The 12,778-nt window shown below is 32.1% G+C and overlaps 1 protein-coding gene across 1 annotated transcript in view; it reads left to right on the top strand.

Moving 5' to 3' along the window:
- CHD1 (chromodomain helicase DNA binding protein 1) overlaps positions 1-12,778 on the top strand; it is a 76,736-nt gene that overhangs the window by 26,659 nt on the left and 37,299 nt on the right. The window contains exons 5-15 of the mRNA XM_084880453.1: positions 910-974; positions 3,487-3,636; positions 3,771-4,039; positions 6,078-6,303; positions 6,677-6,777; positions 6,970-7,148; positions 8,001-8,128; positions 9,168-9,384; positions 10,027-10,116; positions 11,105-11,295; positions 12,424-12,612. Of these exons, the coding sequence (XP_084736579.1) occupies positions 910-974; positions 3,487-3,636; positions 3,771-4,039; positions 6,078-6,303; positions 6,677-6,777; positions 6,970-7,148; positions 8,001-8,128; positions 9,168-9,384; positions 10,027-10,116; positions 11,105-11,295; positions 12,424-12,612 (1,805 nt within the window). The remainder of the gene's footprint in view (positions 1-909; positions 975-3,486; positions 3,637-3,770; positions 4,040-6,077; positions 6,304-6,676; positions 6,778-6,969; positions 7,149-8,000; positions 8,129-9,167; positions 9,385-10,026; positions 10,117-11,104; positions 11,296-12,423; positions 12,613-12,778) is intronic.

Raw genomic sequence — 12,778 nt, 5'->3', positions numbered from 1 at the left:
GTGCTTTTTTCTTTCCTTCTAGTTGTAAAGCTCAGCCAGCTTTTCCATGGTCTGAATTAGAGCTGTTTATAGTCTTTTAGTTATAGTTTTGATGTGGTTGTGAGAGGCAGCACGTACAAGTGTATACCTTAAGCTGCCATCTTGGTTTCTCTTAGCCTTTATTTTTAAAATATTATTTTATCTTATACAAATATAGATGCTCCAGCTTCTTTTCATTTTCTTTTGCAAAAAATAGCTTTTTCCATTGCTTTACATTTCAGTTTGTGTGTGTGTGTGTCCTTCTATCTGAATCGGTTCTCTTGTGCATGTTGCCAAATTGTTGTCTTATTTTCTTCTCCACTTAGCTGACCTGTCTTTTGATTGGAGCATTTAATTCATTCCATTTAAAGTAATTATTTATAGGTATGTGGTGACTGCCATTTTATTTGTAGTTTTTACCCTTTTTTCCCTCTCCTTCTTAAAGAAGTCCCATTAACATTTCTTATAATGCTGGTTTGGTGGTGATAAACTCCTTCAACTTCCTCTCTCCTTTCATCTTAAATGATAGCTTTGCCTAGTTGAGTTATCTTGATTGTAGTTTCTTGCTTTTTATCATTTTAAATATTTTATGTCTGCAAAGTTTCTGTTGAGGGAGCTCCCTTATATGTAATAGATGACAGACTTTAAAGTTTTGTACAAAATGCTGACATTGTATTGTTTACCTAATTTCACTGGCTATATTATAAATTTGAATAAAAACATTTTTGATCACTTTATGTGCTAATGGTATAAACATAACAGGGGGAAAGAGGTTTTATACTTACTGTTATTAGCAGAGTGAACTTTAAATGCTATGACACGTAAAAATTTGATATGATGGTTAAATTGCAATCATTAATAACATTAACTTTGATTATTTTTTTCCTACAGGATTCCTCTAGCAGTGAAGATTCTGATGACACATCAAGTGAAATCAAAAGGAAAAAGCATAAAGAGTATGTCATTTCGTTCACTTGACTACTTACTCTCATATCAAGAAAATCCTAATGCTTTCATATTTTTTCCTTTATTAGAAATTGTTGGCAAAAAAATGGACTTATGTAAACTCTTGATTCATGACATTTGATTAGGTTAATTTAAACCATTAATTATTTTTTAAATATATTTTTATTGATTTAATAAAGGAATGGAGAGGGAGAGATAGAAACATCAGTGATATGAGTCATTGATCAGCTGCTTCCTGCACGCCCCCCACTAGGGATTGAGACCCCAACCCGGGCATGTGCCCTGACTGGGAAGCAAACCATGACCTGGTTCATTGGTGAATGCTCAACTGCTTAGGCATGCCGGCTGGGCTAAACCATTAATTCTTAACATTTGTCTTTCTGTGATGACTTAAGGTTTTTATGCCACTTGTTTATCTCCTATAACTTCTCTCCCTTATATCTGCTTTATTGATAATGTCAGAGAATCTTAACTTTGGTATAAGAGTATAAGGGATCAACTGATGATGGATTTGGGATGATTCTGTTAATTTATGTTAATAGTTATCCTTACTATTCATCTTCACATGAAATTTACTTGATAGAACTCATTTAGGAACTCACTATAATGTCTTCAAGTATTAGAAGTACTTCAGATTCTCAATTCAGTTACTTAGATGGTCTGAGTTTTTTTCCTCTCATTTTTTTTAAAGCATTTTTCTATGATCTCTTTTTCAATTTTCTTTGATATTTTGCATTTTCACTTTGGTATGTCTAGCTTTTAATCTATTACTCTGTTTTTGCATCTAATCTTATGCATCCTTAATGTGAAGATGCATATCTTTTATTAGTTTATGAAAATTCAGTCATTGTATCTGGATATTTTCTCTTTCTAGTACTACTATTATTACAATATAATAGATGTAAATTTGTCTTGGATCATACCCGTTGTATATATTTATTGGATCACCTATTCTATCTTCCATGAATCTTACTATATCATGTTTTATATCATTTTATTTCTGTGCTACTAATTTTCATAAATCTGTCTTCTACTTTACTAAGTTCATTTTCAACTACTGTATCTCATCAGATGTGTAATACTTCTCCAGAGTTAGTAATTTCTAAACTCAGCATAGGTGCAAGCAAAAAATAAGAGTAATGTTGGGCCCTAACTGGTTTGATTCAGTGGATAGAGCATCAGCCTGTGGATTGAAGGGTCCCAGGTTCTATTCTGGTCAAGAGCATGTACCTTGCTTGAAGGCTCGATCCCCAGTAGAGGGCGTGCAGAAGGCAGCTGATCAATGTTTTTCTCTCATCAGTATTTCTAACTCTTTTTTTTTTTTTTAAATATATTTTATTGATTTTTTACAGAGAGGAAGGGAGAGAGATAGAGAGCTAGAAACGTCGATGAGAGAGAAACATCGACCAGCTGCCTCTTGCACATCCCCCACCGGGGATGTGCCCGCAACCAACGTACATGCCCTTGACCGGAATCGAACCTGGGACCTTTCAGTCCGCAGACCGACGCTCTACCACTGAGCCAAACCGGTTTCGGCAGTATTTCTAACTCTTATCTCCCTGCCTCTTTGTAAAAATCAATAATATATATATAAAGTAATGTTGGTTGATTAATGGATTTGCTTGGATATAAAAATCATAATTTATATTATAAAAATATAAAATGAAGACTTTTCATATATTCTGCCACTTCTTACTGCTAATGTATAAACTGAAAAGATTTCAAGATAAAAAAGAATTTGTTTCTCTATTATGTTTTTATTATAAACCACATCTTATCATATATACTTGCTTATGTAACCATTAACATAGTCATTAGTACAAGATATTCAGAGCAACTGAGTAAAAGCAGTGACTGTGAGACAGTTCTTATATAGAACTCAATGTGTATCTTTCATTTGGAATTTATATTATGGCAGAATGTTAAAATGTGCATCCACTATTTTTTCTTTTCATGTTGATTGGAATTAGACTAAAAAATAGTGATAAAGGTAATAATTGAAGGTTAAGATGGGCTGATTTTTCAAAAATATATTTTTTCTATACTCTTTCAAGTTTTTTAATGAACATATACTATTTTTAAAAATCAGTTTTGAAGGGTATATTTTTAAGTTCACTCTCTCCAGATAATTGTAAGAGATTTGAATTTTTGTTTTTGAGCAGGTAATCAGTATTTTAAAAGTTGAACCCTGTGTTTCTTAAAATTAGCATGCTATTTTCATCCATAGTGATAATCAAAGTAACATTTATATACCACCTTTCATTGAGGTATAAAGTAAATGATTAACAAAACTTTAGAGTTATGGGAGAAATCTATAACAAATATTTTCTAGAATGTTGTTCTTTTTCTGCAGACATTTAAGTGTTTTTAGTATGCATGAAAGCAACAATATTTTTTAATATTTACTATAATACAATTTATTATTTTATTTTCATATTTTATCAAAGATAAAATTTGCAATAGGATGTAAATATAAATGTATTTTATATATTTTATGTACAGTGAAGATTGGCAGATGTCTGCATCAGGATCTCCATCTCAATCTGGTTCAGATTCAGAATCTGAAGAAGAAGGAGATAAAAGCAGTTGTGATGAAACAGAATCTGATTATGAACCAAAAAACAAAGTTAAAAGTAGAAAACCTCAAAATCGGTAAGTATATTCTTGATTTGATGCTGAAAATTGTTGGTTATAGAAGGTGTTTATTCTTTTTGTATATTGTTTCTCAGTTCTGGTTTTATGACATTGTTTCTGTAAAACAACTCTCTCCCCTTCATCTTTCCTAGATCTAAGTCAAAAAATGGAAAGAAGATTCTTGGACAAAAAAAGAGACAAATTGATTCATCTGAGGAGGAGGATGATGAAGATTATGATAATGATAAGAGAAGTTCTCGTCGACAAGCAACTGTCAATGTGAGTTATAAGGAAGATGAAGAAATGAAAACAGATTCTGATGACCTCCTTGAAGTCTGTGGAGAGGATGTTCCTCAACCCGAGGAAGAGGAATTTGAAACAATAGAACGATTTATGGATTGTCGGATTGGGAGAAAAGGAGGTATTTATTTATTTTTAAGAACACTTACTGTTTGGTGGTTTCAATAACATTACTACATTAAATAAAGTATTTCTTGGAGATTTTTTTTAATTTTGAAAGCCAAGATTGTAGATTTTCTTTGTTTTACTTATTTGCTGTAAAATATACTTTTCATTGCCTTGAGTATTTTCTTCTCAACAAATAGGTATTTGATCTCAGTTAATGTATTTCAGATAAATATGAAATTTTTAACCTTTGTATTTGAGTTTTTTTGTTGCCATCCCTAAATAGTAGTTATTTAGGTGCTTTCAATTTCACAAAGACTTTTTTTATTTTTTTTTTCTTGTTTTGTTTTTTGAAAGTTTGTTTCTTTAAAAATGTATTTTTGTTTTACCTCAAATATGTAGGTTAATTTTTCTTACCTTGACATGCATTTTTCTCCTTTCTTTATTATTGAAATATAATTGAATATAGCATTGTATAAGTTTTAGTTGGACAGCATAATGATTTACGTGTATTGCAAAATGATTACCATAATAAGTTTAGATAATATCCATTAGCTCATAGATACAATAAAAAAAAAGGGGGGGGTGGAATTTCTCTTACTGTGAGAATTTTTAGAATCTACTCTCTTAATAAGTTAGAATCTACTCTCTTAGTAAAATGTAGTACATAGACATAATGGAATACTACTCAGCCATAAAAAAAGCATGAAATAGTGCCATTTGCAACAACATGGATGGACCTTGAGACTATGCTAAGAGAAATAAGTCAGTCAGAAAAATCTAAGAACCATATGAATTCACTCGTGAGATATAAATCTGAAACTCATGAATACAAACAGCAGAGCAGTGATTGCCAGAGGGGGTCCTAATATATGGTGACAAAGAAGATTTGACTGGGCCGTGGGCACACAGTGCAATATACAAATCTTATAACATAAAAACCCACACTGGAAACGTATATGTTCGTGTTGACCAATATCATCCCAGTAAATTAAAAAAAAAAAAAAAAATCTGCCATAGCTGGTTTTGCTCAGTGGATAGAGCATTAGCCTGCGGACTAAAAGGTCCTGGGTTTGATTCCAGTCAAGGGCACATGCTAGGCTTGTGGGCTTGATCCCCAGTAGGGGATGTGCAGGAGGCAGCCGATTAATGATTCTCTCTCATTATTGACGTTCCCATCTCTCTCCCTCTCCCTTCCTCTCTGAATATTACACACACACACACACATACACACACACACTCTCTCTCTCTCTCTCTCTCTCTCTCTCTCTTAGTAACTTTCAAATATACCATATAGCATTGTTGACTATAGTCATTATGTTATACATTACATCCTAGTACTATTTATCTTATAACTGGAATTTTGAACCTTTTGGCCACTTTCATCATATTCCACCTCTGGTAACTATAAATCTAATCTATTTTTCTCCTAGTTTTTTTTTTTTAATTTTTAAATTTTTTTTTAAAGCTTTCTTATATGAGAGCATACAGTATTTGCCTTTCTCCATCTGACCTATTTTACTCAGCATGATGCCCTCAAAGTCCATATCACAATGGCCGATTTCCTTCCTTTGTAATGGATGATAATATTCATAAGTGTGTGTGTGTGTGTGTGTGTGTGTGTGTGTGTGTGTGTGTGAATCTTATTTAACCATTCATCTGTTGATGGACACTTAAATTGTTTCCTTGTCTTGGCTATTATAAATGATGCTGCAGTGAACATGGGGTGCAGATATTTCTTTGACATAGTATTTCAGGCATGAAGTTTTTAAAATGATTTTAAGTTATTTTAGTTTCTATTGCCACTACCCTTTGGCCTTGTTTTTTCTAATTTTAATGCAGAGGTGATTAAATTAGATGATTTTTCTGTTCTAAAATTCTGAGTTTTTACTACATACGTATAACATAACTTCACATAAGTTCTTGTGCCCTGATATTTGACTTATTTAAGAGCATAGGTATATTTTCTATTCATATTCTTTAATTTTTTAGTTCAATTGAAACATTCCTATAACAGAGTTACAGGGAATGTTTTGTGCTTTGTTTTTTTTCAGCTACTGGTGCTACAACAACCATCTATGCAGTTGAAGCAGATGGTGACCCAAATGCAGGATTTGAAAAAAACAAGGAATCAGGAGAAATCCAATATTTAATTAAATGGAAAGGATGGTCCCATATTCATAATACTTGGGAGACAGAAGAAACCCTTAAACAGCAGAATGTTAGAGGAATGAAAAAATTGGATAATTATAAGAAAAAAGATCAGGAAACAAAAAGATGGTAAATATGATATGTATTCTTAATATTTTTATAAATCTAAGATTATTACTCAGATTTTTATTAGCAAGAGTACATTGTGAAGAATCAAGGATAACCTAAAATAACTTATTTATGGAGAAATTTATATTGGGTCTTCTAAAAGTTCTTAGGAATAACCTAAATTCTTGACAATAGTCATTAGTATGTCTCATGTACTATAAATTTTTTAAATTAAAAATTAATTATGCTTTACTTTATTTCTGTTTTAATTTCTTTATTAAACTGGCTCAAAAGGTAAGTGGCAAAAAGGTAGATTTTGTGTTACTGATAGTTTTTTGGGTGATAGGTTATTTAGGCAAGATTTTGAAGCCTGTTCCTTGCTTTAATCTTTCAGGTTGAAAAATGCTTCTCCAGAAGATGTGGAATATTATAATTGCCAGCAAGAACTTACAGATGATCTGCATAAACAGTATCAAATTGTGGAGCGAATAATTGGTTAGTAATAAATGATTCTAATTAAACATTTGAAAAAAATCTTAAATTTACTGCTTACACATTAAACATAGTAGCTTGCCTTTACAAAATAATAGTGTTGTAAAACATGATTAATTTTTACTTGTGTAGTTTTTAATAAGAATTATTCATTGGATAAGATTTAATGTAAAAAATATCTGATTTATCTCACAGCTCATTCCAATCAAAAGTCAGCAGCTGGTTATCCTGATTATTATTGCAAATGGCAGGGCCTTCCATACTCAGAGTGCAGCTGGGAGGATGGTGCTCTCATTTCCAAAAAGTTTCAAGCATGTATAGATGAATATTTTAGCAGAAATCAGTCAAAAACCACTCCTTTTAAAGATTGCAAAGTGAGTATTATTTGACATTTTTAATTATTGAAAATGTATTTGTGCATCATAAGTATTACAAGTCCAGGTTAGTGTGTTGGATCCTGATTTTGGATAAATTAAGAATGAGAGCTTCTTGATTGGTAGATCTTATAGGAAATGATATTCCTCTGATTACTGTGTGATCTTAGACGTTGCACTGTCTTTTAGCTTTGATGAGTAAACTATGTCAGAAAGATGATAAATTGTGGTAGTTGTGGTGAATAAGTTTGGGAGAAAGAATAGAGAACATCCCTTGGAAACTTAGTCTATATGATTTGTTTAAAAGGTAGCGAATATTTTCTTTAAGGTAGGAAAGGAAAAGAGTCATGTACCTATAAGAGGGTATCCAGGCCTACCATGCCTAATATAAGATCTGTGTACTTTAAGTTATTATTAGTGATAGTTTTGGAGTCTGAGTAACACTGGAATTATAAGACTGAATTAAATTCATAATGGTAACTTAGAAATCAGAAATCAAATAGGAGGGTAAGCCAGTTTTAGGGTTTATTTCTAGGTCAGGGCTTATGAATGCTTAAAGTGAATGGATAGCATCGCTTGAAATACACAAGACCCAAATATTTCATTAGGAACTTCATTAATTATCTCTTTAATTTTTCATTCAAAGGGAGGGCAAAATGTTTCACTGCATATTCTTGTTATAGTAATAGAACATAGTCTCCTTTAATAGAATCAGGTATATTTTAAATCATGGAATTTCTGAATTTGATTTGAGATATCTCAAAATTTATTGGAAAAGCTGAGACTTTTCATCCTTTAATATAATTTTTTATATGTAATAATTTTTCATATTAACATTTATTTCTACTAAAGGTATTAAAACAAAGGCCAAGATTTGTAGCCCTAAAGAAGCAGCCGTCCTATATTGGGGGACATGATGGTTTAGAATTAAGAGATTATCAACTGAATGGTTTAAACTGGCTTGCTCACTCTTGGTGCAAGTAAGTGTATTTTGAATCATCTATTTAATTTGTGAGGGTAAGAGTTTTATAATTATAGGATTTGAAAAAGATTCCCCAACGTAAAGGATGAGACCATTTAGTATTTATATGCAGATCTTAGAATTTCTTGTACATAAACAATACTTATTATATACTAAGAAGAAAAACAATGCTGTTTTTAGTTTAACCTGTCACAGTACTTAAATAAGTTTTTATTCATCTTACTAAACTCAGAACATATATATTCCTATCCCACACTAGTCCTGGACTATTTCTTTTCTTCCCAGTTATTATTTTTTTTAATATATTTTATTGATTTTTTACAGAAAGGAAGAGAGAGGGATAGAGAGTTAGGAATATTGATGAGAGCAAATCATTGATCAGCTGCCTCTTGCACACCCCCCACTGGGGATGTGCCCGCAACCAAGGTACATGCCCTTGACCGGAATCGAACCTGGGACCCTTCAGTCCGCAGGCCGACACTCTATCCACTGAGCCAAACCGGTTTTGGCTTTCCAATGATTTCTGATATCCAGTTAGTCCTTCCATGCCGCGCCCCCCCCCCCCCCCCCCCCCCCCATGTCCACTGTTCCATTATTAGCAATATAAGGTGGCTCTAGGGTGCCCTTTTTTTTTTTTTTTTTTTTTAATACTTTACCATAGCTATAGTTTTTTTTGTTTTTTTGTTTTTTTGTTGTTTTTTTTTTGCTATATGTTCTTCTTACTTTTTACTTAATATATTCAAACTTTACCATTGGAAGATGGATTGAGTTCTTGACTACATACCGGTAGTTGATTAATTAAAAAATACTTGCAATTTCTAAGATTCTTCTGTCCTAAAATGGTAAACTCCCTCTGCTTCTTTTACACCTTTACATTTGTTATTTATAGCTAATAAAAGTGGTATATTGTATATAATACTGTTAGATTAATTTTATTTAACTGGTCACATAAACTTATGCATGGCTTATGTAAAAAAAAGTTTCTTTGTAAATTTGAATCTTTATTGCATACATGATTTTTGTTTTTATTTTTGTAGAGGAAATAGTTGCATACTTGCTGATGAAATGGGCCTTGGAAAAACAATACAGACGATCTCATTTCTGAATTATTTGTTTCATGAACATCAATTATATGGACCTTTTCTGTTAGTAGTACCACTCTCCACTCTTACTTCCTGGCAAAGGGAAATTCAGACATGGGCTTCTCAAATGAATGCTGTGGTTTATTTAGGTGATATTAACAGTAGAAACATGGTAAGTGGTATCTTCACAAATTTATGAAATATAGGAATACTTTTCTTTGAAGATAAATATTTTGTTTTTAGTTTCTAGCATAGAACTTGCCAAAAAGTAAGTGCTCAGTACATTCTTAATTGGCTGTATTAAAAATCAAATTTTGGTTTAGTGTTACTTTATAGATTATTTTTTTCTTTCTAATGGAAAATTTCAAATATACATAAAATCCAACAGAGGATTATAATAAACCTTCATATGCCTATCTTCAGCTTTAAAGTTTTAACTCATTGCCAGTTTTGTTTCATCTGTACCTCTACCTGGTATTTTCCTCCCAATTATTGTGAAACAAACCGCAGACATCATATTTCATCCATAAATGTTATTAAATGAGTTAATTATTAGTGTTATGTTAACTTTCTTCTGTGAAAAGTATACAGTATTACAAGATGTGTGTGCTTTATTTTATAGAAGATTTTGATACATTTTACTTACATAGTTAACATAGCTGGTTAAACTATTTTATTGTATAACAAACTATTTTATTTTATAAACATGTACATAATTTTTGTGTGTTTTGAATGGATTTTATTTTAGGAATTCAAGTGAAGTTATACTTTTTAAAATTTGTATCTTAAAATTATCTTTGAAATTTTTTGATAGATAAGAACTCATGAATGGATGCATCCCCAGACCAAACGGTTAAAATTTAATATACTGTTAACAACTTATGAAATTTTATTGAAGGATAAGGTGTGTATTCCTATGTTTGTTTGATCAATACCAATTTTTTCTTTATAATATGTTGTGGATAGAATGAGATAGTAAATTAAGGTTCAACACACTTTAGCCTTTGAACTAAGAAGAATGCTTACATTTTATAAGGTTGTAAAAACAAAACAATATGCAAAAGATACTATACATTTGTCTAGAAAGCCTAAAATATTTCTCACCTGGCTCTTTAAACAAGTTTGCCAATTCTTAACTTACATGAAAATAGTTCAGTGTCTGTTGATTTATAAGAGGAGGAGGGTAGGTAGCTAGCAGGATTGAACTATCACTGCATATAGCACTGTCCTAAATGTGTAGCACTGTCCTAAATGCTTTACAGCTATTGTTTCTTTATGGTTAATATCTCAATTCTCATTTACTTTACAAGATACTGCTGTCTCTATTTTATTGGAAAGAAAAATCAAGTTACAAAAGAATAATGATCTTACCTTAGGTCGTACAACTATTAAGTAATAGAATAAGGCCTGTCTTTGATTTAAGTCAGACACATGTTTATATGTGAGAAATGTATAGTTCTAGAAGCATATGATGAATTCTATAATTGGAGTAAGATACAGTTTCAAATTTGTATTATGTTTTCTCCAAGTTGACTATAAAGGCTTTTCCTGGACTTGAGTTAAAAATCTCTTGTAAAAATTTTCAATGATACAAGTGTTTTTCTTTGTGGGTTTTTTCCCCCAGTCTGTAAACTGATAAAAATGTTCACTTGACATACTCTGTATTCTAATGGCTAAATTGTTTGTAGAAGGAACTTTATTTTCAAGTTTAATTACTTAATTTAAGTATTCCAATTAATCTTAAAATGATAAAATTTTCATTTGAAATTTGAGTTAGGTTTGGTTTTAATTTGCCTCATTTTAATAATTTGAATTATGGTCAAATGAGAAGCATAAGTTTGAATTCAATTTTTCTCTGAAAATATTAACTATATTTTTCTGTTCATTTTAAGGCATTCCTTGGTGGTCTAAATTGGGCATTTATAGGTGTAGATGAAGCACATCGATTAAAGAATGATGATTCTCTTCTGTATAAAACTTTAATAGACTTCAAGTCCAATCACCGTCTCCTTATCACTGGAACTCCTCTACAAAACTCCCTCAAAGAGCTCTGGTCTTTGCTTCATTTCATTATGCCAGAAAAGTAAGATAAATTGGTATATACAATATTAATGTTTTTATGCTAAGTTTAGCAGGAAGTAATAGTGTAGTATTAAGGTCAGTAAGAGATTTTGTTGCCCTAAAACATTGGCCCACAGGTTATTAAGAAGAGAAAAAAAAGGAAAATGGATTATTTTATATTTGTAAGTGCTATTTTAATTTTCTCATTTTGTAAATAAACTTGAGTACATCTATATGCCAAGTGACCTGAACAACCGGTTGCTATGATGCAATTGATGGGTCAGCATCCCCAACTGCCCTCGGCCGCCCCCCATCCCTGATCGTGCCCCCTCACCCACCATTGGGGGCAGGGCTGGTTGTCCAACCTCTCGTGTTCCTGTCTCTCCCTGCTCCACTGGCCTGCCCCCATAAGCCCCCATTAGAGTGGGCCTGCTAGACTCCACCCATGCACAAATTCGTGCACTGGGCTTCTAGTTTATAATAAAGGTTGATTTTTCACATGTTCAGAATATACCTTACTTAAAACACTCAAAACTGATTACCTTGCTAGTAATCCTATTTTTTAAAAATATATTTTATTGATTCTTTACAGAGAGGAAGAGAGAGGGATAGAGAATTAGAAACATCAGTGAGAGAGAATCATTGATCAGCTGCCTCTTGCACACTCCCTACTGGGGATGTGCCCGCAACCAAGGTACATGCCCTTGACCGAAATCGAACCCGGAACCTTTCAGTCCGCAGGCCAACATTCTTATCCACTGAGCCAAATTGGTTTGGCTCATCCTATTTTTTAGATGAGGAAAACTAGACCAAATGTGTATAATAACTTTCTCAGGATCACATACACACTCTACCTGTAGTTTCAGAACTTTAAGATTATATCATTTGAGAAATATTTTAGTGATGGTTACTCCACATTTGAAAAAACTTCATCTTTATTTAACTCAAGAATTTTCATAGTTTTTATAAAACAACTCATATATTATCTTTATGAATGAACTTGTTGGGAAGGGTAGTTATTAAAACTAGAAAATTTTTTCCTTTAAAAAAATCTATTTTTTTGTTTGTTTACATATGAATATCCTGAAAAAAATCTCATCTGCAATATGACTTTTTTTTAGTGATTCTTCCATTTTCTTAACTTTGTAAGGTTTTCTTCCTGGGAAGATTTTGAAGAAGAGCATGGCAAAGGCAGAGAATATGGTTATGCAAGCCTCCACAAGGAACTTGAGCCATTTCTGTTACGCAGAGTTAAGAAAGATGTGGAAAAATCACTTCCTGCTAAGGTTGAGCAGATTTTAAGAATGGAAATGAGTGCTTTACAGAAACAGTATTACAAGTAAGTTGTAAACTAAGCACATGATCTCCTATACTTGTCATATTGAGGTGTCCCATCTCCCCAATAGGGTTTTAAGACAGTAATAATTCTTAAATCCTGTGGCATATTGGGGCAAAGAAAGATTTAATGGCATGGCCAGTGGCATCACCCATCATGAGTAATACAA

This window comes from Pipistrellus hanaki, assembly GCF_964339955.1.
Source record: "Pipistrellus hanaki genome assembly, chromosome: 4".
Lineage (NCBI taxonomy): Eukaryota > Metazoa > Chordata > Mammalia > Chiroptera > Vespertilionidae > Pipistrellus > Pipistrellus hanaki.
The sequence above is the reverse complement of the archived record's forward strand: the minus strand, read 5'-3'. Positions and strand labels throughout refer to the sequence as shown.